We start from the raw sequence: 22,805 nt of genomic DNA, 5'->3' as shown, positions 1-22,805 counted from the left end.
GAAACAGCTACAAGATCTCAAGACAATGTTACAAAGATTAGAAGATTATGGGCTCAGAGCATGACGCAACATGTGAATTTTTTAAACCAAACATCACTACTGTCTGTCCAGGAAGTTTTGTCCAGAGTCCAAAGAATTCACTACAAGCGATGTCAGCAGAAAACTGTATCAGAAGCTCACCAATTTCCTCCTTTCATATCGCAATGTAACTCACTCCACAACCAACAAATCACCAGCTATACTGTTCCTGGGTCATCCCTTGCATTCATGCTTGGATCTCCTCAATCCCAATCTCATAAGGAGTGTGCAGGACAAACAGCTGAGACAAATTGAAGGCTCCTCAAATAAGGAGGTTCAATGTTTCACTCCTGACGAGGGACTACAGAGGTGATCAAAAGTGTGTACTCAGAAAGATTAAGGACAGAACTAGACGGCTCTCCTACACAGTGGAGATTGCTTCTGATAACATCTGGAGATGACAGATTGATCAGTTGAGGAGAGCAAAGTCAATTGATAAAGAAGAAAGATGGCCGGAGCTGTCAGAACCACTTCTACAGTCCAAGAGTCAACTCCTACAATGACCACAGAGGAGGTCCCAGAACCTCAGATTGTTTCACACCCTGCCAAGCAAGAGTTATCCCCCTTATCAGGAAAGGGGTAATCCCACAGGAGTAAGAAATCCTCCATAGTGATTAAATCTTTAGGGCTGAATGAGGCAACTTAAAAGTTACAATGCTGTGGATGTCTATATTGTAGTTGCATTATATAGTATACTGTATACAGTATAGATACTGTATGCATCTAAGTTGAGATGCATTCTATATTGAGTTGGAGTTTATGCTAAGCAGATAGGAGCATTGTGTATTTAATATTGTAATTATATTGTTTGATTAAGCATTCTTGTTCATATTATATATAAAAGTACGCAAATGGCATACGTCATCACGCCACCACATTATATGTGCGCGATTTCCTAAAGTAAAAATGAAGCCAAGACACGTTATTCTTGGTTCCATGTTTTTATTTTAATTAGTTTTCTGTTTTGGAGTTACAAAACATAACAACTGAGTTTGACTTTGGTATCTTCCTAACACTGTTGACCAAGGTATCAGATGGTGACCTGAACAGAACTCAGTGAATGCCTCAAGGTGGGAGGAAAGAGCACCAGAGAGATCAATGAGTCATCACATCTGAGTTCTAATGAGTTTCCAAGGTAATTACACTGAGCAAAAACATTCCATTATAAGAAGGCTGAAAACTGATGGAGGATTCCTGGCATCCTTCAAGTTATTCAGCTATTACATTTTACTTCAGTATTTTAGGATGGTAATTGAGTTGGAAATGACTTGTTCGAGGTCAACGGTGCCTGTAATGTCTTGGCAAGAATTTATATCCCTTCTATATCTCATCAGATATCAATATGATTAAATAATGTCTCTCAGAAAGATTAACTGGCAAATTAGACCTCGGTGCTGTATGACAATCCAAAGAGCAGTGCTGCATTGTTCAAATCTATCATATAACGCTTTCCTTGTAATAGTCAAAATGCACTGCATTAGCTGTAAAACAATTGGAATATCACAAAGTTCAGAAAGGCTCTGTACAACTGTAGTCACAGTTTTACAGAAACAAGCACTTCGGCGCACCACATCCTGTATTCCATCAATCACCCATTTACGCCAATACAACATAAATTCCAGTCTCCATTCTTGCTACGTTCCCATTACTTGCCCTCAACTTCTGCTACTCTCCTACATACGAAAGGCAATCCATAGTGGTCAATTAATTTTCCAACTTACATGTTATTGGAATGTGGAAGAAAAGTGGCAGCTCCCAAAGGAGTCCTGTGGTATCACAAAGAGAATACATAAACTCCACAAAGACAACATCAAACCTGGGTCCCTGGTGCTGTGAGGAACTAGATCTACTAAGCACACCAATGTGCCGCCATGATTTTTCTTTATTGGATTACGTAAATATTGTCTGAAAGATTAATTGTAAACAAATGCATACAAAGTCTTTAGACATTGCTAGGTAAGATTACATTTGACCTGTGATATTATTGTGCACTGAAGTGTTAGCTGCTGTGCAGACAGTGAGATGCAATTATCGATTACCAAATGGAACCAATAATGAAAATGGAGCAAATACGCTTTCAATTTAAAGTAATCTCAACAGAATGACAATACTAATTTAGACATTAACACAACAACGGAAAACACACGCAGTCAAGAAGAACAGCAGTTCAGTGATTCCAACAAGTTAAAAAGAACGTAGAACACTATAGCACAGCACAGGTCCTCAGCCCACAATGATTTGCCAAACATTTAACCTACTATAAAATCAACCTAACTATTTCCCCTCCATTGTTTTTATCATCCTTATGCCTACCTAAGAGTCTTCTTAAACTTCCCTAATGTATCTGACTCTACCACCACCCCAGCAGGGTGTTCCACACACCTATCACTCTCAGTGTAAAATATTACCTCTGACCACCTCCCCACACTTTCCAACAATCGCCTTAAAATTATAACCCCCCCACCCAGTATCAGCCATTCCTGCCCTGGAAAAAAGCCTTTGGCTACCTACTCAGTCTATGTCTCTTATCATCTTGTACGCCTCTATCAAGTCATCTCTCATCCTCCTTCAGTCCAGAGAAAAACTCTGACTCTAACCTTTGTTCATGACATGCTCTCTAATCCAGGCAGAAAGTACATTTATAGTACATTTATTATCAAGGAGTGTAGAGATTATACAACCTTGAGATTTGTCACCTTACGAGGAGCCACAAAACAAAGAAACTTCAAAAGAGCCCATTAAAAACAGAAGAGTGTCAAACACCCGATGCGCAGAGAGAAAAGAACAAATTGTGGGAACAATAAAAGTAAGCAAAATGCATTTGGAACTGGAGTTTTACGAAAAGCACTAAGCCAGACATCACCACAGCTGAAGCAGGCAACAGCCACAGTTTACCGCAAAGCCGAGTAAAGGTTGCGAGACCACAGATGCGAAGCCAGGCACCACTGCATTTCAGCGTAGAGCTGAATAAGTGTCTCGGAGCAGCGGGTAGAAGCAGGCAGAATCGGCCCTCGCCTCGCCTCCAGTCCCACCACCCTGACCTTTTCATTCTGGCCCATGTTCAAATTGTCCAAACATCAGGTCGGTCCTTGCTCTCGGACTGCTCTGCGGCCTAGACCACAATTTCGCCTGTACCCAACCTTTCCAGTTCAGCCCAGTGCTTAAATCGGTTCGACATCGGGACTTTCCTCGCTCTCAGAGACGCCACAAGCTCGGCCTTGACTCTGTTTTGATCTTAACTCCACCTCCACTTGCCACAACCATCCCTCACCTGTGCCTCTGTCTCTGCCACTGCTCACCTCCGCTTGCCTCAACTATCCTTTGCTTACCTCTCCATTGTCAGCATTGATCATTATTAATAAAGTGTTATTAATAAGGGAGATAGTACTTTCCTTTATTTTGGTTTTTGCCAGCAGTAAGTAGTCACTGAGTATCACCAGTGCCATCTTAAACCAGAAGCACCCTGGTAAATCTCCTCTGCACCCTTTCCAAAACTTCACCATCTTTCATATTCAGGGCTATTGAATATTATTTGCTACAAATTCCGAGAGAGGAGGAGGGGAAAGGCAAGCATGACAACCTTTACTGATTTTTATTGATTCACCTGGTTCTGCTGAAGCCCCTCGGCCTTATTCCGAATTTTTCCCAACGTCTATGAGAAAGAATGCTTCAGGGATCACGTAATGAGAGCTAGAAAAATGTTAGTCCTGTGCTTGGAATACACTGCCTGGGGTGGTGAAGGCAAATATGACAGAGGTGTTCAAATGACCAATTTATTGGCAATCAGTGTACATCAATAATTAAGATTTAGACAGGGTGGAATCACTCTGATTAAGTGGCGTTGTTTTAATCTCACTACAACTTAGACATGGGCTGTGCAAGTTTGCACACGAAACTTTCGTCTGAGAACAACTCAAAGTGCAAAGTAAATTTACCATTAAAGTACGGCTATGTCACCATATACTAGCTTGAGATTCATTTTCTTGCAGGCATACACAGAAAAATAAATAAATACAACAGAACTTATGAAGAACTATACAAAAACAAAATCTAACAAATAACTTTTGCACAAAAGAAGGCAAATCATGCAAATAATTAAAAAAAGTAAATAATACTGAGCTCGTGAGTTTGCAGAGTCCTTGAAAGCAAGTCAAAAGGTTGTGGAGTCATTTCTGCATTGAGGTGAGTGAAGTTATCCACACTGGTTCAGGGGACTGATGGTTGTCGGGTAATAACTGTCCCTGAGCCTGGTGGTTTGGGACTTAAGGCTCCTGTATCTCTTGCCCAATGGAAGTAGCTGTTCATTATTATTACTGTTATTTAGTTCATTGTTAGTCAGTTCATAACACAAGTGACAGATGAGATTAAGAGTGATTTAAACTAGTAAATTGTTTTTTTATTATTATTCATACAGATCAATCCATTACAACAGTGCGTTGAGGTAGCAGAATATACTGCTACGGTTACAAAGAAACATAGAAAATAGGTGCAGGAGTAGGCCATTCGGCCCTTCAAGCCTGCACCACCATTCAGTACGATCATGGCTGATCATCCAACTCAGAACCCTGTACCTGCCTTCCCTCCATACCCCTCGATCCCTTTAGCCACAAGGGCCATATCTAACTCCCTCTTAAATATAGCCAATGAACTGGCCTCAACTGTTCCCTGTGGCAGAGAATTCCACAGATTCACCACTCCCTGTGTGAAGAAGTTTTTCCTAATCTCGGTCCTAAAAGGCTTCCCCTTTATCCTCAAACTGTGACCCCTCGTTCTGGATTTCCCCAACATCGGGAACAATCTTGCTGCATCTAGCCTGTCCAACCCCTTTAGGGTTTTATACATTTCAATAAGATCCGCCCTCAATCTTCTAAATTCCAGAGAGTATAAGCCTAGTCGATCCAGTCTTTCATCATATGAAAGTCCTGCCATCCCAGGAATCAATCTGGTGAACCTTCTTTGTACTCCCTCTATGGCAAGAATATCTTTCCTCAGATTAGGGGACCAAAACTGCACACAATAAAGTGCAAAGCAAGATCTTAATGAGGTAGGTCGCGAGGTCAAGACTTCATCTTATCATAGTGGGAAATATTTAATAGTCAGATAACAGTGGGATGGAGGCTGTCCTTGAGCCTGGTGGTACACACTTTCAGAATTCTGTAACTTCTGAATGATGGGAGGGACGATAACAGAGAATGCTAAGGGTGGATGGGGTCTTTGTGCTGGCTGCGTTACTGAGGCAGTGAGAACTCCATGGAGGGGAAACAGGTTTAGGTGATGTGCTGAGGGGTATCCCCATCTTTCAGTAGTTTCTTGCAGTCATGGGCAAAGCAGTTACTATACCAAGCTGGTGCCAGTGACCAACGCGACTAACAGCGGCGTCCTGCAGGCAGTTCATGAAACTACCTCTTCTTTGAAATATACTTCTACTACCAACCTGTGCACAATTGCAGCCTGTAATTTACATTTTGATCATGTGTTTTTGGGCCGACTGAGGCGTTTTTGCTGTCTCCGAGGGAATTGGATGTGCATTGAGAGCGAGGATGGAACGAAACGTGCGGCCCAATGGCGGGGCGCAGACCTATGATCGGCTCCAATTCTTGACCAACACGCCTATTAAAGCACTGAGCAAAATCAAAATCAATGAGGACAAGAGCAGAAGGCAAGCGGGTGTTCAGTGCCATCTGCCTGTGTTTAACCGGTCTCCCTCTCCATCTCACGCTCTGCTGCTGCAAGAAGTTGCAGGAGCCTTGTGTCTTGGGCAAAGTTTGTTCAGTGCAGTTTGTGGATTTGACTAGATTTTTAGAGGCTCTAGAGTTTATGTTATATAGGTTTCTGGCTTCTAGTTACTCCATTTTAATTGGTATTTCATGCAATTTTGATCAGCGTGGACTGGCTTTGCAGTGTGCAGACAATGAACAATGTAACGTTGAATTGAACTGAACATTCCTAGACTGTTTCAAAGACTCTGCAGTGAAATGTTTAATATTCTGTGTGTTATTGCTTGTTTTTGCCGTTTGTACGATTTGTTCTTTTTTTGCGCATTGGGTGTTTGATGTACTCTTTGAACGGGTTCCACAGTGCTTAATTGTTTTGTGGCTGCCTGTGGGAAGACAAGTATCAGAGTCGCATACCGCATACATATTTTGATAATAAATGTACTTCTGTAGGTTTCCACAAATAAAATCAAATGAGGCATTTTATGTTTATCGAAACCCATAACACATTTCACTAAGCTCCAAAACCTACACAACAAAAGCACGCTAAAAACATTTTACATAATAACGTCATCACATCAGACCAGCCTCTTAAAGTGAAACCCCAATTCAATGTTGGTGGTTGTAAATTATGTGCATTTCTCCCGTTTACGTCCGTGGTACAGTCCACCATGGTAAGAAGGTGTGTGAAACTGCAGGAGGGGAAGAAGACCAACATGGTCCACATTGATATAGTCAAACTGTCACTCAAGGACAAGGTGACAATGGTGCCTGAACATGACGGTTAGTTTTTGCCCGGTGCAACTCCACACAAGCTGCAGTCCAATCACGCACATCCTTTCTCAGGCTGTGCCAAACAAACCTAGGTGCAACCAGTTTCTGTGCACAGAATCTCAAAAAATGCCGAACAGGGTGACCGCAGCTGTTTTGGGAATGTCCTCCGAGCACACAGGCACATGATGGTAGCCCTTAATCAGATCGACTTTGAAAAAAATTAACTTTCCGACAAGACAGTGCTGACATGTCTGGAATGTGTGGGTCCCGGTAACAATGGTGGGTGGTGACCTTGTTAAGGTATCGGTAATCACCCTGTGGGCGGCAACCACAATCAGATTTAGGGACCAAATGGAGGGGTGAAGCCCAGGTGCTATTCGACTGGCGTACAATGCCGAGTCTTTCCGTGTTGGCAAACTCAGCCTTCGTGGTCGCCAGCTTTTCTGGGTCCAGTCTACACGCGGGCATGGACTGACGGGCCAGTTGTAGAAATGTGGTGCTTGGCGCCATGTTTTGTGACTGTGGTAACAACCCAAAGTCCTTGATATCCACAAGCCAGCTGTTCTCAAGATCAACTAATAGTCCTTGGGCACACAGGAACTCTGCAGCGAGCGGAGGTCTAGCCACTCTAGCCAGGATGAAGTCCCATGTGTAACGTCGCTCACTGAAGCAGAATGTCACATGTCGTGTCCCGTAGGCCTGCATCTTGCTGCTGTTGGCGATCTCCAGTGAGGTTTCATTGCTCCGTCTTCTCATCAGAAGGCGATGCTGGCAGCACACTCACCAGAGCACCCGTGTCACACAGGAAACGTTGCCCTGAAAGGGTGTCCATACTGAACAGTAGACAACCCTGGCAGCTGGAACCCACAGTGTTCACGCACCTCTGACGTCCCGATGCGCTGGCATTCTCGAAGTTGCAAGGCAGTCAGAACTTCCTAGCGTTCCTGCCAAAGCGACCGTGGTAAAAGCACAGACTCGGCATCATCTGTTTCACAGATGCCAGCGTCCGAATGTTGGGGCCTTGCTGACCAGGCTTATTGAGCTTGAGAAAGGAGGAGGAACGATGTATCGCTGCCTGGCTGAGTGTAGGCTATCAGACAATTTAGCAAACTCCCTATAGTTCATCACGGGGGCATTAGCGAGCACTGTGCAAAGTCGATCAGGCATTTGCTGCACGAAGCATTCTTCAAAAATAAAACAAGAATGGTGATTTACCCAGGAGAGACAGCATGTGGTCCATTAGCTCCAAAGGCTTACCATTGCTGAGACTGGGCAAGGAGAGAAACTGTTCGGCACACTCAGACTCCAATAGTCCAAAAGTATGTAAAAGGTGAGTTTTCAGTAATCGGTATTTATCATGTTCAGACGGGTGTTCAAGCAGACTCACCAGTCTCACAGTCATAGAAATAGTTGGCAGTGTCGATGGAGGTTTCTCGCAGGGAGAAATGGGCCTCAGCTTGTACGAACCGAGCAACAGCATTTTGCTCCCAAATCTCCGGCAATTTCAAAGCAATGTTCACCGACAGGTTCAATAACTTCGGAATCATCCTATCGTGTCGAGGTCACCAATGTAGGTTTCCACAAATCAAACGAAGTGAGGCATTTTATGTTTAACGAAACCCATAAGGCATTTTATTGAACTCTAAAACTGACACAACAAAAGCACGCTTTAACTTAATAACGTCATCACATCAGACCAGCCTCTTAAAGTGAAACCCCAAATCACTATCAGTACATTTCTCCCAATTACATTACCCTACACACTGAATCTTTGATGCATTGGGATAGGATGGTTTTTATGGTGCATCGGTAAAAACTGGAGAGAGTCAAAGGCAGCATGCCGAATTTCTTTCGCCTCCTGAGGACTTCTTTGCCACAGCATCTACGTGGTTGGACCAGGACAAGCTCTTCCTGATGTTCGCTCTGAGGAATTTGAAACTTTCAACCCTCTCAAACTCAACACAGTTGACAAAAGCAGAGGTATTTTTACTTCTCCCCCCCTTCCTAAAATCGATGACCAGCTTTTTTATTTTGATGTCATTGAGGGAAAGATTATTGTCATAGGCTCTCTATCTCCTTCCTACTCTGATTCATCATTATCAGATACAGTTCACCACAGTGGAATCATCCAGCAAACTTGGAGCTGGGGTTGAAGTAATTTCTGGCCGCACAGTTTTGAATGTACAGTGAGCAGACAGGGAGTCTGAGAATGCTACCTGTGGGGCGCCAGTGTTGAGAATAATCATGACGGAGGCACTGCCGCCTACCCTTATCAATTGGGGCCTTTTGGTCCAGAAGTCAAAGATCTCATTGCAAGAGGTGGCATTGAGGCCCAGGTTTAGGAGTTTGAAGATGAGTTTGCTTTGAATTATAGTTTTGAAGGTGGAGCTGTCGTCAATAAACAATAATCTAACGTAGGTGCCTTCACTGTCCAAATATTCCAGAGAAGAGTCACAAACAAGAAAAAAAATCTGCAGGTGCTGGAAATTCAAGCAACACACACAAAATGCAGGTCGGGCAGCATCTGTGGCAATGAATAAACAGTTCACGTTTCTGACCAATGAAGGGTCTCGGCCCAAGATGTCAACTCTCCTCTTTTCCATAGATGCTGCCTGGTCTGCTGAGTTCTTCCAGCATTTTGTGTGCGTGTTCCAGAGGGGAGATGGTGTCAGCCATAGACCTGCTTTGGTGAAAGGCAGACTGTAGTGAGTGAAGGCTGAAAGTTCAAAGTTCTGAGTAAATTTATTATCAAAGTACATATGTCACCATATACTACTTTGAGATTCATTTTCTAGGTTATCTGGGAGCTGACTGCTATCAATATGTTTAAGGAGAAGTCCAAAACATTGCAAAGTTCTGTTTACTGTAGTTATTAATTAGAGGCATTTGATGTTTGAGTTACACACATACACATGCACACAACGCTGGGGGAGCTCAGGAAATGAATAAAGAGTCGGTGTTTCAGGCAGAGTCTCTTCTTCAGGACTCAATCTCACTTCTACATCAAAAGCCCAATTCCAATGACGTTTGAGTTAAGATGTATATAAATTGTGCAGCACAGGAAAAAAGTCCTAGATTTATAGAACTTATGTTCAATGATAGAGATTAATGCAAAATTGCAACGTTTACAGTGAAGGATGCAAGACACCTACAAGGAGGGAGGATTTACTGGAATAGCCAGTGCCTACAATAGTCATTGCAGAAATGTTAAGTATAACTTACAGTATATAGCTTTGCAGAAGAGGCTAAAGTAATGAGCAATCATGTATTGATTAAATTTACATGGGTTTATCTCTTTTAAGTAAGGGTATTAATTCATGTTTGCAAACAGTAATCTATCATTTACTATATGCAGATAGCCGATGGGTGGAACGATTTTTAAAGGAGATGCAAGTTGGAAAGTGAGTGTGAGAGTACCTTTAAGAACTGACACATCTATGTTGTTGCGTCAGGCATTGCTGTTTAGTTTGAGAATGGTTGCTGTCGATAACGGAATGCCTCAGTTAACTCTGCCTGACAGCTCTTGCAACAACACCAAACAAACTTCCATGCATCACAGCTAAATGCTGAGTGGCTCAAAAAGAGACAATCTCCCCTTTAGATCAAAAGTCCACTCCAAGCTGCGTTACAACCAGATCTCTCAATCACACAGTGCTTTTCACGGAGGGGCAGATACAAATTCCTACCAACAAAACCATCAAAATACACTAAGTGGCCACTTTATTAGATACACCTGTTCATTGCTTTAAATATCTAATCAGCCAATCATGTGGCAGCAACTCAGTATATGCAGACATGGTCAAGAGAATTAGATGTAAATGAAATGTGCCTCTGCACAAAGGGGAGGTGAAAGTCATGATCTGTTTGATCACCGTGGCAACAAAGTTAGGATAAGGAAAAGAAAGGATGGCATTTCTATGAAATTCAGAGGATGGTGGGAACTCAACTGGAAGACAGGAAGGAAGACGTCTACTTTCATGTTGACGTATTGGACATACTAGTTTGAATAATGTCCTCGTTCAGAGCTAACATGCTGATACAGGCATTTGTAGTGAGTGCAGCGTATACAGCATATGTTGTTTGAATGCAGTTCCTATGAGGTGCGAAGGAAACATCTAATTGATAAATTGAGCTCTTTGGGACAGACAGGTTTTAATGTGGAAAGTTTGTTAAGATATCATTGCCATTGTACTATATGTAAGTGTGTATTTGATATTCAGAAAAGCTTTTGACTTCTTGATATTAATTGAGGAATTTTTTTTGGGGGGGGTAGAATTTAACAGGTATACTTCCCGTCCCTTTGATCCACACTCCAAATCAGTAGGTGGAGGTAATGCACCTTATGTTGGTCTGCCAATTACCATTAAATTTTACAAGAAGAGAAGTTCAGTTGTTGTTCAGACCAAACATCAGAATAGGAAAGAAATGAAATCGAAGTTACATTGACCGTGGAATGATTGTTGGTGCCAGATGGGGTGGTTTGAGTATCTCAGAAACTGCTGATCTCCTGGGATTTTCATGTGTAACAGTTCCCAGAAGAGTTTACAGAGAATGGAGCGAGAAACAAAAAAATATCCAGTGAGCAAAATGCCTTGTTAATGAGAGAGGTCAGAGAAGAACAGCCAGATTCAAAGTTCAAATTTGTATGTCATGTATTTAATTTATAAATTCATATACATCACTGTATGTCTTATGAGCATACTCAATAAATCCATATTGAGTATGGAGGGAGGAGAAGATGACGGCACAATGCAGCACGCGCGGCCGTTCCGAATTGATATCGATATGTGCTAACTAGGGAGACAGCTGTGAGAAGCGCGGAGGAACACCTGGTGAAACTTCTGAAATGCCCGCTTTGCTGCCGCTGCTACTGTGCGATCGAGAATCTCCGGAGGGGAAGGCCCCAAATCCTCGGCTTTGCCTACTGCCTGTTGCCCGGGCTGGGGTCAAAGCACTCGGCAGAGACGGTGCTCGGTGCTCCGTGTTGGAGAGCTGGTCGGAGGCTCAGAGTTTTCGGACAGACTCGGAGTCGGACTGTGGTCGGGTGCTTCCAGGATGATGCGTCGGCAAGTTGGCGGCGCTGGAGGTTCACCGTCTGAGTGAGATGATGGGACTTTCGAGAGACTTTGAGACTTTTACCGTGCCCACGGTCTGTTCTTATCAAATTACGGTATTGCTTTGCACTGTTGTAACTATATGTTATAATTATGTGGTTTTTGTTAGTTTTTAAGTCGGTTTGTCATGTGTTTTCATGATATCATTCTGGAAAAACATTGTATCATTTCTTAATGCATGCATTATTAAATGACAATAAAAGAGGACTGACTATCCTCATAATCTAATTTAATCTAATTCAACCAATTTCCCCCGGGATCAATAAAGTATGACTATGACTATAATAAAATAATAACCAGAAATGAATCAATGAAAGAGCACACATAACAGGACAAACGACCAATGTGCAAATGCAACAAACTGCGCAGGTACCAAAGAAAAAGATAATAGTTGATGAGCTGAAGCACCTTCAGACAGTTAACCCAGTTACAACATATATATGGTTTACCACATAAGCAATAAATATTGAAAAGATGAGAAGAAGAGTATAGGAGGTAGCTAATAAAGTGGCCACTGAGTAGACATCAGCTGGTCCCTAAATCTAGCTCCCGCTTGTGGGACCATATAATACACAGGATGGCTACTACATTACACAGTGATAACTGAGTCAAAGCAATTCACTGTGTGTAAGGTAGTCTCTGAGAAACTTCAGATCGCAGTTACAGAACCCCACTTTGCATATTCTTATGCAGCTTCCAAATTGACTTTGAACCACTCCATATCTGAGTGGCAGGTAACAGAACGTTAATAACGTCCGTTCCGCTTGGTTTCTGCTGATCCAATTAGAGCTGGAAGCCCTCCTCCCCTCTGTAAGTGTCAGTAGGCTTTTTGTACGTCAACCTTGTTTTGTCCCTTCTCACTGAGACACAGGCTGATTTTTATTTGACTTACTGGCCTAATTACTTCCTTAGTAGTCATCTGACAACACCTTTGAACAATTGATCAACTCCTTAAAAGCATTACAACTATTAATTGGTTTGTTAAATTGATGCACTGCAGCCTGTCAGCAGTGAAAAGCAGTAATGGATTAGCTACCCCTTGAGCAGTAAGCATTGCTGTTATTAGAAAGCTGAGGGAAGGTTGGGTTACAGCCCAGTACGAAGATTCTCAATTTTCCTACCCTCTGCCACCCATGTTGGTCTTTAAAAATAAACTTCAGTTCAGTTTCCATGTGTATAAAAACGACACTATGGAAAATTAACACACTGAGTTGCATGCGTATTCCATTGACTTAACTTAGCACCGTCTGCGGATCTGTTACTTCGGAAAAAATAGAACAGAATGTATACCCGGGCACAGTGCCCTATTATGCTGCTGAACAGCAGCGGTGCGGCATGAAAATGGATCTTCTAAAGCCATATATTTCACATTGCTATGCCGTCTGAAAGGAACTGACAAAGCGCTATGGTTCAATTGTGAAGAACCGCAGAGATGTCTAACCCAGTGTCCAGCCTCGTGGCCTGTTCCAGCTTCTGGCTGCCTGCAAGAAGGCAGATCTCAAGATTCTATATGGTGTACATACTTTAATAAATAAATGTACTTTGGACTTCGAGTACTTATGCTAATGTCACTAACATACCGATTTTTTTGTCAACACTGGTAAGGGAGTAGGCTGGCTACAGACTAGTCACCAGACTTCCTATCTCATTGATGATGCTTGGGCAATGTGGCTCTCGCTGTAAATTCCCTTGGCTGAAAAGCATTCTGAAATTGTTTGAGGTGATGAATGAAGGTTTTATTCCTCCAACACAAACACTTCTGGAGAAACTATAAATGTCAAACAAAGGACAGAGTCACTATTTTCCTCCTTAGCTGGAGGAGGAATGGTAACTTGGAAACATGCAGCTGTGCCAGCCTTTAATGGCCAACTTTCGACACACTTACAGCTCTGTGCAAAAGTCTTGGGCACATATATTTGGTAGAGTGCCTAAGACTATTGCACAGTGCTGTATTTGTCAACATAGAGCACAGAGCGAGTTTGTAAATCTGGTGGGAGCAAAGGATATTGGGAATGGTGAGGGTGGAGTGCCATGGGAGAGGTGTGGGACAGGGGGCAGAGAAGGAATGCCAGGGGCACGGGAGGGTGGCACAATTGTAGACATCCCCAGCCCAGAGATACTAAGCAAGGTAATTTGAATGTCTCTCCGGTGCTTCCCGCTCCCTGCCCTCTCCCTTCCTCTTTTCTCAACCACGATTCTCCCCTCCCTGCCCCCTTCCCACTATCAGTCCACAATAACCATATAACAATTACAGCACAGAAACAGGCCATCTCAGCCCTTCTAGTCCGTGCCGAACAATAGAGACCTATATCACCTATATCAGAGTCCGATTTTATCATCACTCACATATATCATGAAGTTTGTTTTGTTAGCAGCAGCAGTACAGTGCAATGCATAAAATTACTACAGTACTGTAGAAATGTCTTTGGCATCCTAGCTATACGTATATAGGTACCTAAGCCTTTTCAACAGTACTGTACACTAAGGTCAAGGTTCTTCAGTTTCATTCCTGACTTTAAAATTCCATTGGACAATAATTTTAATGGACGTGCCATCATTTTTGCATGCAACTTCTCTGTATCCAACTTTTAATAAAGTCTCCATCCAGGAACTGGTCCATGACCTTTAACGTAGCTCACACAAGAGTTCAGTGCTGACAATTAACACAGGGCATAGAGTCCTTTCAACCTTAAACTGTCATCTTAAGAGGAAAACAGGAGGCAAAACCCTGTGAAGTTGCCTGTGGAGGTTTTGTGGACTTTTTCACGTCACATTAGTTTGAAATTAATTCCACCCCTTGAGAACTTTTGGGAATGCTGCTGATGAAACACTAACCGCTTGGCAGTGATCAATGAATAAAGATGCTGTTGTGCTGGAAGACCACATTTTTAGGGGGAGTTAATACAGATTTTTAAGCACTGAAGCACAGAAGGCAGAATGCTTGCAGAGCATGCCGCAAGCACACCGCAGGCTGTTCTCATGAAAAGGTCATCAAGCTGAAATGTTTCACCGTCCATGGATTTGCCAAGCTTGCGGAGCATTTCGAGCACTTCCTGCTTCTATTTCAGAAATTCAGCATCCACAATATTTTGCTTCTTTGGTGTACCAAATAGTTGCTTGGAAAGTGAGCATAACATTTGCTTTTTAGCTTACATCCACTGTCTTATCTTAGAGAACTTGAACGTTCACTATTGCAGATACAATAGGGTCTTTTAAGAAACTCTTGGATAGATATATGGAGCTTAGAAAAATAGAGGGTATGGATAACCTAAGTAATTTCTAAAATAAGTACATGTTCGGCACAGCATTGTGGCTGAAGGGCCTGTATTGTGCTGTAGGTTTTCTATGTTTCTATGTTCCACATCGGGTATATTAAACACGGCTCCATGTCGTGAGAGCATGCAATGGCCAAGTCTCGGCACATTTGAAACAACGGCACATTAAAATCAGAACAACAGAAACAAACCTTACCGTGTAGTTTGGTGGGCGATAAAGCACTTGTTGGCAGGGGTGAGCTGTTGTGGAGTGTCACGGGGGTTACTGCGTGCGGTTGCTGAGTGCCATACGCATCCATCGCCAACTTGTGCCGAAAGGCTTCTTCCTTCCTTCGATTCGCGAACCAGTTGTACACCCGCACCTCGGTAACAAGGTTAGAGCCCAGTCCATGGGCCTGTGACGGTGAGACCCCTCGCTGTATGCATTCGGCTCTGCAATAAACGTGGATAAGATATGTGTGAGACAAGAAACCCGTATACATTAGGCTTTCTCAGGCAAATGACGTGACTTTGTTTTGGAAAAAAACATTAGTCATCAAATCCCTATGATTATTTCATAAAATATAGAACAGTACAGCACAGGTCAGGCCCTTCGGACCTCTAAGTTGTGCCAACCTTTTACCTGCTCTAAGATAAATCAAACCCTTCCCTCTGACATAGCCCTCCATTTTCCTATCATCCATGTGCCTATCCATGAGCTTCTGAAAAGCCCCTAATGTATCTACCACCACCCCTGCCAGGGCATTCCAAACACCCACCAATTTCACATTTATAGGAAATATTGTGCAGTGGATGAATTATCTTTTTTTTTTAACTTGTATCATCTCAAAGATTTACTGTAAGTCATAGGCAAATTAGCATACCTCAATTAATTGTTGTGACAGTTGTTTACTGAGTATAGATGCATGTGCACTTATTCACGCAGAACAACAGTGTGCAATTTTATAGCACCTTTAATGAAGTGAAATGTCACAAGCTGTTTCACAGGAGCATCAGCATCCTCAAACAAAATTTGCTGTTGAGCCACATGACAAGAACTTGCGGAGCGGGGACATTGCACCTTCTCTCTGTGACCTTGTGGGTTTCCACCAGGCGCTCTGGTTTCCTCCCACCTGCCGAACACATGGAGGCTGGTAGGATAGGTAGCCAATGAAAAATTGCCCCCAGTATGTCAGCAAGAGGAAATATCTATGGGGAGATGATGAGAATAGGGGAGAATATTAAAAAATAGGATGAATATAGGATTGGTATAAATGGGTGGTCAATTGTCGGTACAGACTCAGTGGGCCAAAAGGCCTGTTTTCCGTGTTGTGTCTCTCTATGACAGGGCTTCCACAGGCCCCTCGGTTATTGGTAAAGCCTGATTTATACTTCTGCGTCAACACAACGTCGTAAGTACTGCGTCGCCGCAAACCCTACGCAAAGCTGACACAGATCCCTACGTCAGAACCTGCGTTGCTGCGATGCGCACCTCTCCCAAAATGTAACCACGTGTCGCAGCAACACAGACCGTAAGAACTGTGATTGGTCCACTTGGTAGCATCGCATTTCATCTTACGCTGCAGTAGCTTCCCATTGGGCGACTGAAGGGCAGGGAAGGAACTCTAGTTGCAATGCTTTCCATAAAGCTTTACAGACCTCCGAAATTATGGAGGCCACATTTCGCTTTTACGAACAAAGACGCTTGCTTCTTGTTTACCCTGAGAAAGACTACCATGACCATGAAGACTTGCACGGGCAGGTGTGCGCGCATGCGTGACCTGCGCGAATTGCAGAGCGATGCAGACACACCAACACACAAGTATAAATGCTCACAACACGCGTAGGCCACTTGTGTAGGTTACGGCGTCGAGTTAACGCAGAAGCATAAATCAGGCTTAAGGCTGCATAGTGTAAACAAAGGTTGGGAACGCCTGTTCTATGACTTGAAGATATTAGAATTGAAAAATCTAAGCACTTGACCAAGAACGGAAGTTCTAAAGGAGAATCTTATAGAAGGAGAAAGCAGTAGAGATTTAGGGAGGAACTCAGTCCAGGCAGTGAAAGGCACTACTACTAACGTCAACTTAGGCCTAGGGGGCCGGCGTCGGGCAAGTGAAAGGCAAATCTGCCAATAAGTGAACCGATTATAATGGAAGTGTAAAGATCTGGAAAGGCTGTGTGGCTGAAGGGGGTCACAGACTAGGAAGCAGCCAATAGTGTGAGACTATCATATAGGGAAGCTATGGGAAGTAGGTACAGCGGCAAGAGTAGTTATTGCTCTCACCTAAATGTCAGGTCCTTTGGTACAGAGATACGAGTTCAAGTTCCAATCGTGGTGAATGGGAATAGGAATTGCAAAGCTATTAATATAAATCTGGCCATGAAGTTACCGGATTGTTGTAAAACCCACCTGTAGTTCATTACTGCTGCTTAGAGAGGGGTTATTTGTTGTCCTTACACAGTCTGGCCTACATGTTACCGCCGATGCACCACGGCCATTAACTCTTAATTGCATCCTCAGTGGTGGACAATAATTCTGGCATTGCCAGTATTGTTGAAGTCCCATAGATTTTCAAAAAAAAAATTGTTTGTGAGGGAAGAAATTTCTGCAGGGACTGAAGACAGGGAATCGTCTTTCTAATATTAATTGAAGAAGACACCCAAATGGAGATTGGACAAGCAACCTAACCATTCAGTGGAAGGATCAATAGAGTCAAATAGAGTTGGCTTTTGTCAATGTAGGTGAAACCTGGGATACACCTGGATGATGGTACCAGATGGCAGTGTGCATGTGAGAAGTGTAAGGGAACCAAGGCTCAATCCTTGGAGGAGCTCTTAGACACGGCAAAGTTAGAGCAGGTGAAGCCATTACACGTGACCTGAAAGAAGTGGTGTAAAGTTTGATGGTGATGGAAAATTCATTGTGTTGCCTCACTGATTCTCCTTTCCAATGGGCGATCAAACCTTTAACACCACTTGATTAGACTCGAAATCAACCCTAAACATCTTGGGCGTGAACGGTCCAAATATGTAGCAATGGGCAGATGTTGGTTATTAATCCTATTGATTCTAACCTCTTGGTGGCCAAACCACCGACTGACTATAAATTTTGAAGAATCTGTTAAGTACCTCTAAAGGAAGTTCATGTGGACATGGTTTAACTATTAAACACTGCACAGCAGCATTTACTCACATCATAAATTATCAAAATGTCATTTAGCAATAATTTCACATGATGGTTCAGCTTAGCAGCTGTTATCAATAGTTACATTCATTTGCATAATTACAGTTCAGTAAAACAAACACAGGAAGAGACTGAAGAAAAGCACATAGTGGGACTTGTGACTGGGATAATTCATATTATCCCAACATTGCCAGGAGTTTTACATTGATATCAAGGCTGTGGGAAATACCTTGTTGAATATGAAAAGCCAGGGCTGTGAATTGCTGACGTGCTCAACAACATACTCAGGAAAAAGAGGCAGAATAATTAATTAAAAAATGTTAGCAGTGCAACATTCAAGTTGTACCCCTTGGAACATTAACAGATACTAGTTCTCCACATCTAGGTTTGGCCTGGAATCTTAAGAAATAAAAATTGATTTTTGGACACTAGAGCAGTCCAGAGAAAAGTTTTTTTTAAAAAATCATAGCGCATTCAATACAAACTATGTATTCCTTGCGAAGAAACTGAAGATGTATGTGGAGATGGTTGGATTGTCTGAGATGGCAGGTCACGTGAGGAACAAAGCCATCTGCAGCTGAATTCTCTAATATATAGTCATAGAGCACTACAGCACAGAAACACACACCTTTGGCCCATCTAGTCGAGGTCGAGTTATTTCTCTGCCTAGTCCCATTGACTTGTACCTGGAACATAGCCCTCTGTACCGCTCCCTTGCATGCATGGAACAAGTCATTAAGTAATGGGTCTGTACGCAGTAAGGAGACTCCAGAAAACTTACAGCGTCTGCCCTAATTCTTATCGCCAGCTCTTCGCCTTCCCTCCCACAAGGTTCAAAAGAGTCTGCCAACCCGCTGTTTCCTCCACAAAACACTGTTCCTGTTTGAAGTCCTGCTGAAGGGTCTCTGCACAAAACGACAACTGTTTATTTCCCTTCATTGGTGCTGTTCCTCCAGCGTTTTGTGTGTTGCTCTGGATTCCTAGCCTCTGCAGAACCTCTTTATGTTTCTGATTACCTCAACCCCTCCAGTGTTCAATCTCGATTGTTGACAACCTCTCCCTCCACCCTGCTCCCCAGGTTCCAATGCAGATTACTGATTGAATCTCAGGCCTTGATCAGCTGCCAACCTTCTCTGGCCCTGGAAACGGCCACATTCCTGAACAGCAACTTTTTAAAACTCCTCCCCATTCTGCATTGTACCGCAAGCATATAGCAGACCTATTACTGTGCCCTGGAATTTCTAACACCACACTGAGAAACGGTTGGACACAGTGGCAGATATTGTAACGAGATCTTCGGGCGAACGAACCCGGGCGCGGAGTAAGGTGGGAAGTAACGATGAGGATACATTCAAAGAACATTACAGAGGAGTAGCAGATGACCTCGAGCGTACTTATTTGAGAGGGCTCAGAGTACACCCAACGTTAGTTCACTTGAAGCTCTAGTTCAGAGCTTAGCGATGAACACTAGTTGTGACGAACTTAGATAGTGCATATAGCACGGGAACCCCGTGTGTATCTAAACTCAATAAATTAAAAACAGGATGCACATGGAATTCACATTAAAAAAAAAACAAGTGGCACGAAAAACACAAAGAAATCATAAAGGCTAAACCAGTCGCTTGACATGTTGTAGTTAAATCAAATCAATGACGTTCAAATGCATCAGAGCACCAAGGCCTGGCACTCTCTGGATCCCCAGGCTGATCCGAAGAGTTCATGAGAGATATATTGCATTCTTCACCCAGTCCAAGTCACTGAAGTTAGTGTTAGTCAGTTGCTTTGGACATAAATCAAGATAAGACAATTCAGTACTGACTAGTAGACATGGTATTTATCCACTGAGCCACCAAAATAAAAATTACATCAGGTTTATGCCTTTAGTCAGTATTGCTTCAGATAAGCTGATTCAGAGGTATGTCTGAGACAAGTACAGACTTCATTCTGTGTACAATGAACTACATGTCTCCAATGTTCAATTTCAGCACTTAGAAGAGTTGTGGATAAATTAATGGACGGGAGAGTTGTGGAGGGCTCTAGTTCACACGCAGGTCATTGGAGCTCAGCAGAATAATACTTCAGCATGGACTAGATGGGCTGAAGGGCCTCTAGTTCATACCAAACTATTATTCTGCCTTGCCCCATTGACCTACACACGGACTATGCTGTAGTGCTCTATGAATCTGTAAAATTCTCATTCTCGTGGTCTTGGGACAATGGTGCCTAACGGCCACTCCTTTGCTTGCATTTTCAGAAACAGCTCTATTTCCACCTGTAATATCTTTATTTTTCTCTTTCAGGGTTCTTTTGAAGACCGTGACCTGGAGTTACACGCAGGCTTCGGTTCTTTGTGGGAATGGGACCCGTTCTCAGGGTTCCACAACTGGCCGTTATTTAACATGCCAAGGGTTTGGCCTGAGAGTCTCGATCGTGTTCGAGAGCCTAAGATCTCAGGGGTCTGGAGACAGGCGGATCAAGGGTCGGTGTCACGACAGGAGACTTGTGTGTCGTCAGGGAGGCCAGAAAATCTTTTGCTGTGGGCCTGAAGACCCAAGGTTTTTGTGATCTTTGGACACAGAGCTCGAAAAAAGCGACGGAATGGACTTTTAACATCGTAAACCAGCGGGTTGTTGTTATGTCTCCCGCTCGCTGTGAAAATGGGGGACACCTCCCTCTCCCTTGCCAGGGAGAGAGAGAACCGGTGGGATATCGAATGCCGGATGAAGTGCAAAGCCTTTGGGGTAACTTTGGTCTGAGTCTTTGCTATTGCTTAGCTCACGCTTGTGCTCAGTAGCGGGTGCGCTTTTGTTTGCCAGTCCGGGGGTGGGGGTGGGATTATTGCTCGCCGCCGCTTACGCGCAGGAAGGGGGAGCTGGGGGTGGAACTTTGGGGTTCTTACATTTAACTGTCATTCATTCTTTGGGTCACTTCTCTGTTTTCATGGATGTTTGCAAAGAAAAAGCATTTCAGGAAGTATATTGTATACATTTCTCTAACATTAAACTTGACCATTGAACTTTGTTCCCTTTACTCTATAACCCTCTTAAGGTCTACAAGCTATAAATGAAATGTGTTTTCCCTGTGATTCCATCCACCGTGACCCATTTCTCCCCTCCCCACCCCACCCTGTCAACAGCTACCTTGTCTGTCTAGTCTTCTACTTTCTTTTCTCTCAAAAGATATTTAGACTCTCTTCAAAATGTATCCACCTGAGAAACCTCCTAGCCAACCTTTACCGGCTTAGAGTCAACTTTTGTCTATTTATGTTCGTGCAAAATGGCTTGGGATGTTTTCCAAGTTAAAGCTGCTGGTCAATCCACTCAGGGAGAATGAGGGATGGATCTATCAGCAATGCCCACATGCCCAAGAACAAGTAAATGAAAGATTGCTGATACAGTACCCAGGTACGAGAGTAGCATCATTCCCAGTTTTGATATGTTCAATTCACCAAGTCTGCCTATTTTTATGTGGGAGGTAGTGACAGATTTCTACCACCTCCTTGCGTGAAGAAGTGGTTCTTAATGTTACCCCTGAAGTGAAGTACCTTGTCTCAGCAGCATTCACTCAAGTATAAGTCAAGATAAAAATTGCCAGGAAGCTGCATGCCATGAGTAATGTTTCAGTCATGCTTAATCCTGATAAATACTGTTCAGCAGCCAAGACCAGAAACCGTGCCTGCTGTTCCCTCTCGTTCTTTACCAGCTTACACTTTATCTCAATTGCGCTTTCTGTTTGATCACATGAACAAGCTAACATCAGCAGGCACAAGATGACCATCAAAATTTATATATTTCAACATGAGATTTGCAAAATTAAATTTTGGTCACAGATTAGTAAGATGTCACGTCATTAGCTCCTCGGGGAACTAAGAACTGCCTGGTCATTTCTTGCTATCAGCGAAATAGTTGGCTTTACTAGTTGAAAGTGAATTCTGGAGGAGGTATTACAAAGCAATACTTAGTCCTAATACTGAGGACACCAGTGACTCGCCCAGCATTGGAATCATGCACTGAGCTCGAGGATAGCTGCTACACCACTATTATCAGACTCTTGAACCAACCTCTCGGATGAACGCCTGATTGCCTGAAATCCCAATCTACCTTGTTGTCGCCCATTTGTCCATCTTCATTACATTTTTGCTGTAACATTACATTTGTATTCAGTTTTCTTTTTATTATCTTGATGTAATTACTGTACGAGGGGTGATTGATAAGTTTGCCACCTTCGGTAGAAGGATTCAATTTTAGAAAACCTAGCACGTTTAGTTTTCAACATAGTCCCCTCCTACACTTACACACTTAGTCCAGCAGTCGTGGAGCATACGGATCTTGGACCTCCAGAAAGTTTCCACAGCAGGGGTGATTGGTAAGTTCATGGCCTAAGATATAAGGAGATGAGTTATACAACTCTCGTTATATGCAGGTGCAGGTCAATTCTTTGAGAGATTATGCGGAAAGTTTGAAGTTAATAACTCATCTCCTTCTACCTTAGGCCACGAACTTATCAATCACCCCTGCTGTTGGCACTTTCTGGAGGTCCAAGATCCGTATGCTCCACAACCGCTGGACTGTGTGTGTAAATGTAGGAGGGGACTATGTTGAAAAATAAATGTGCTAGGTTTTCTAAAATTGATTTCTTCTACCGTAGGCCACAAACTTATTAATCACCCCCATATATGTGGCAT

General features: G+C 43.0%; 1 protein-coding gene across 2 annotated transcripts in view; it reads right to left on the bottom strand.

The window, feature by feature from the left end:
• Window positions 1–22,805, bottom strand: part of LOC140190675 (hepatocyte nuclear factor 1-alpha-like) — a 222,847-nt gene that overhangs the window by 143,740 nt on the left and 56,302 nt on the right. For both annotated transcript variants that reach the window (XM_072247446.1, XM_072247447.1), the window contains exon 4: window positions 15,152–15,387. In XM_072247446.1, coding sequence (XP_072103547.1) covers window positions 15,152–15,387 — 236 coding nt within the window. The remainder of the gene's footprint in view (window positions 1–15,151; window positions 15,388–22,805) is intronic.

This window comes from Mobula birostris, chromosome 31 (assembly GCF_030028105.1).
Source record: "Mobula birostris isolate sMobBir1 chromosome 31, sMobBir1.hap1, whole genome shotgun sequence".
Taxonomy (NCBI): domain Eukaryota; kingdom Metazoa; phylum Chordata; class Chondrichthyes; order Myliobatiformes; family Myliobatidae; genus Mobula; species Mobula birostris.
Note: the sequence above shows the minus strand (reverse complement) of the source record. Positions and strands in the feature narration are given on the sequence as shown.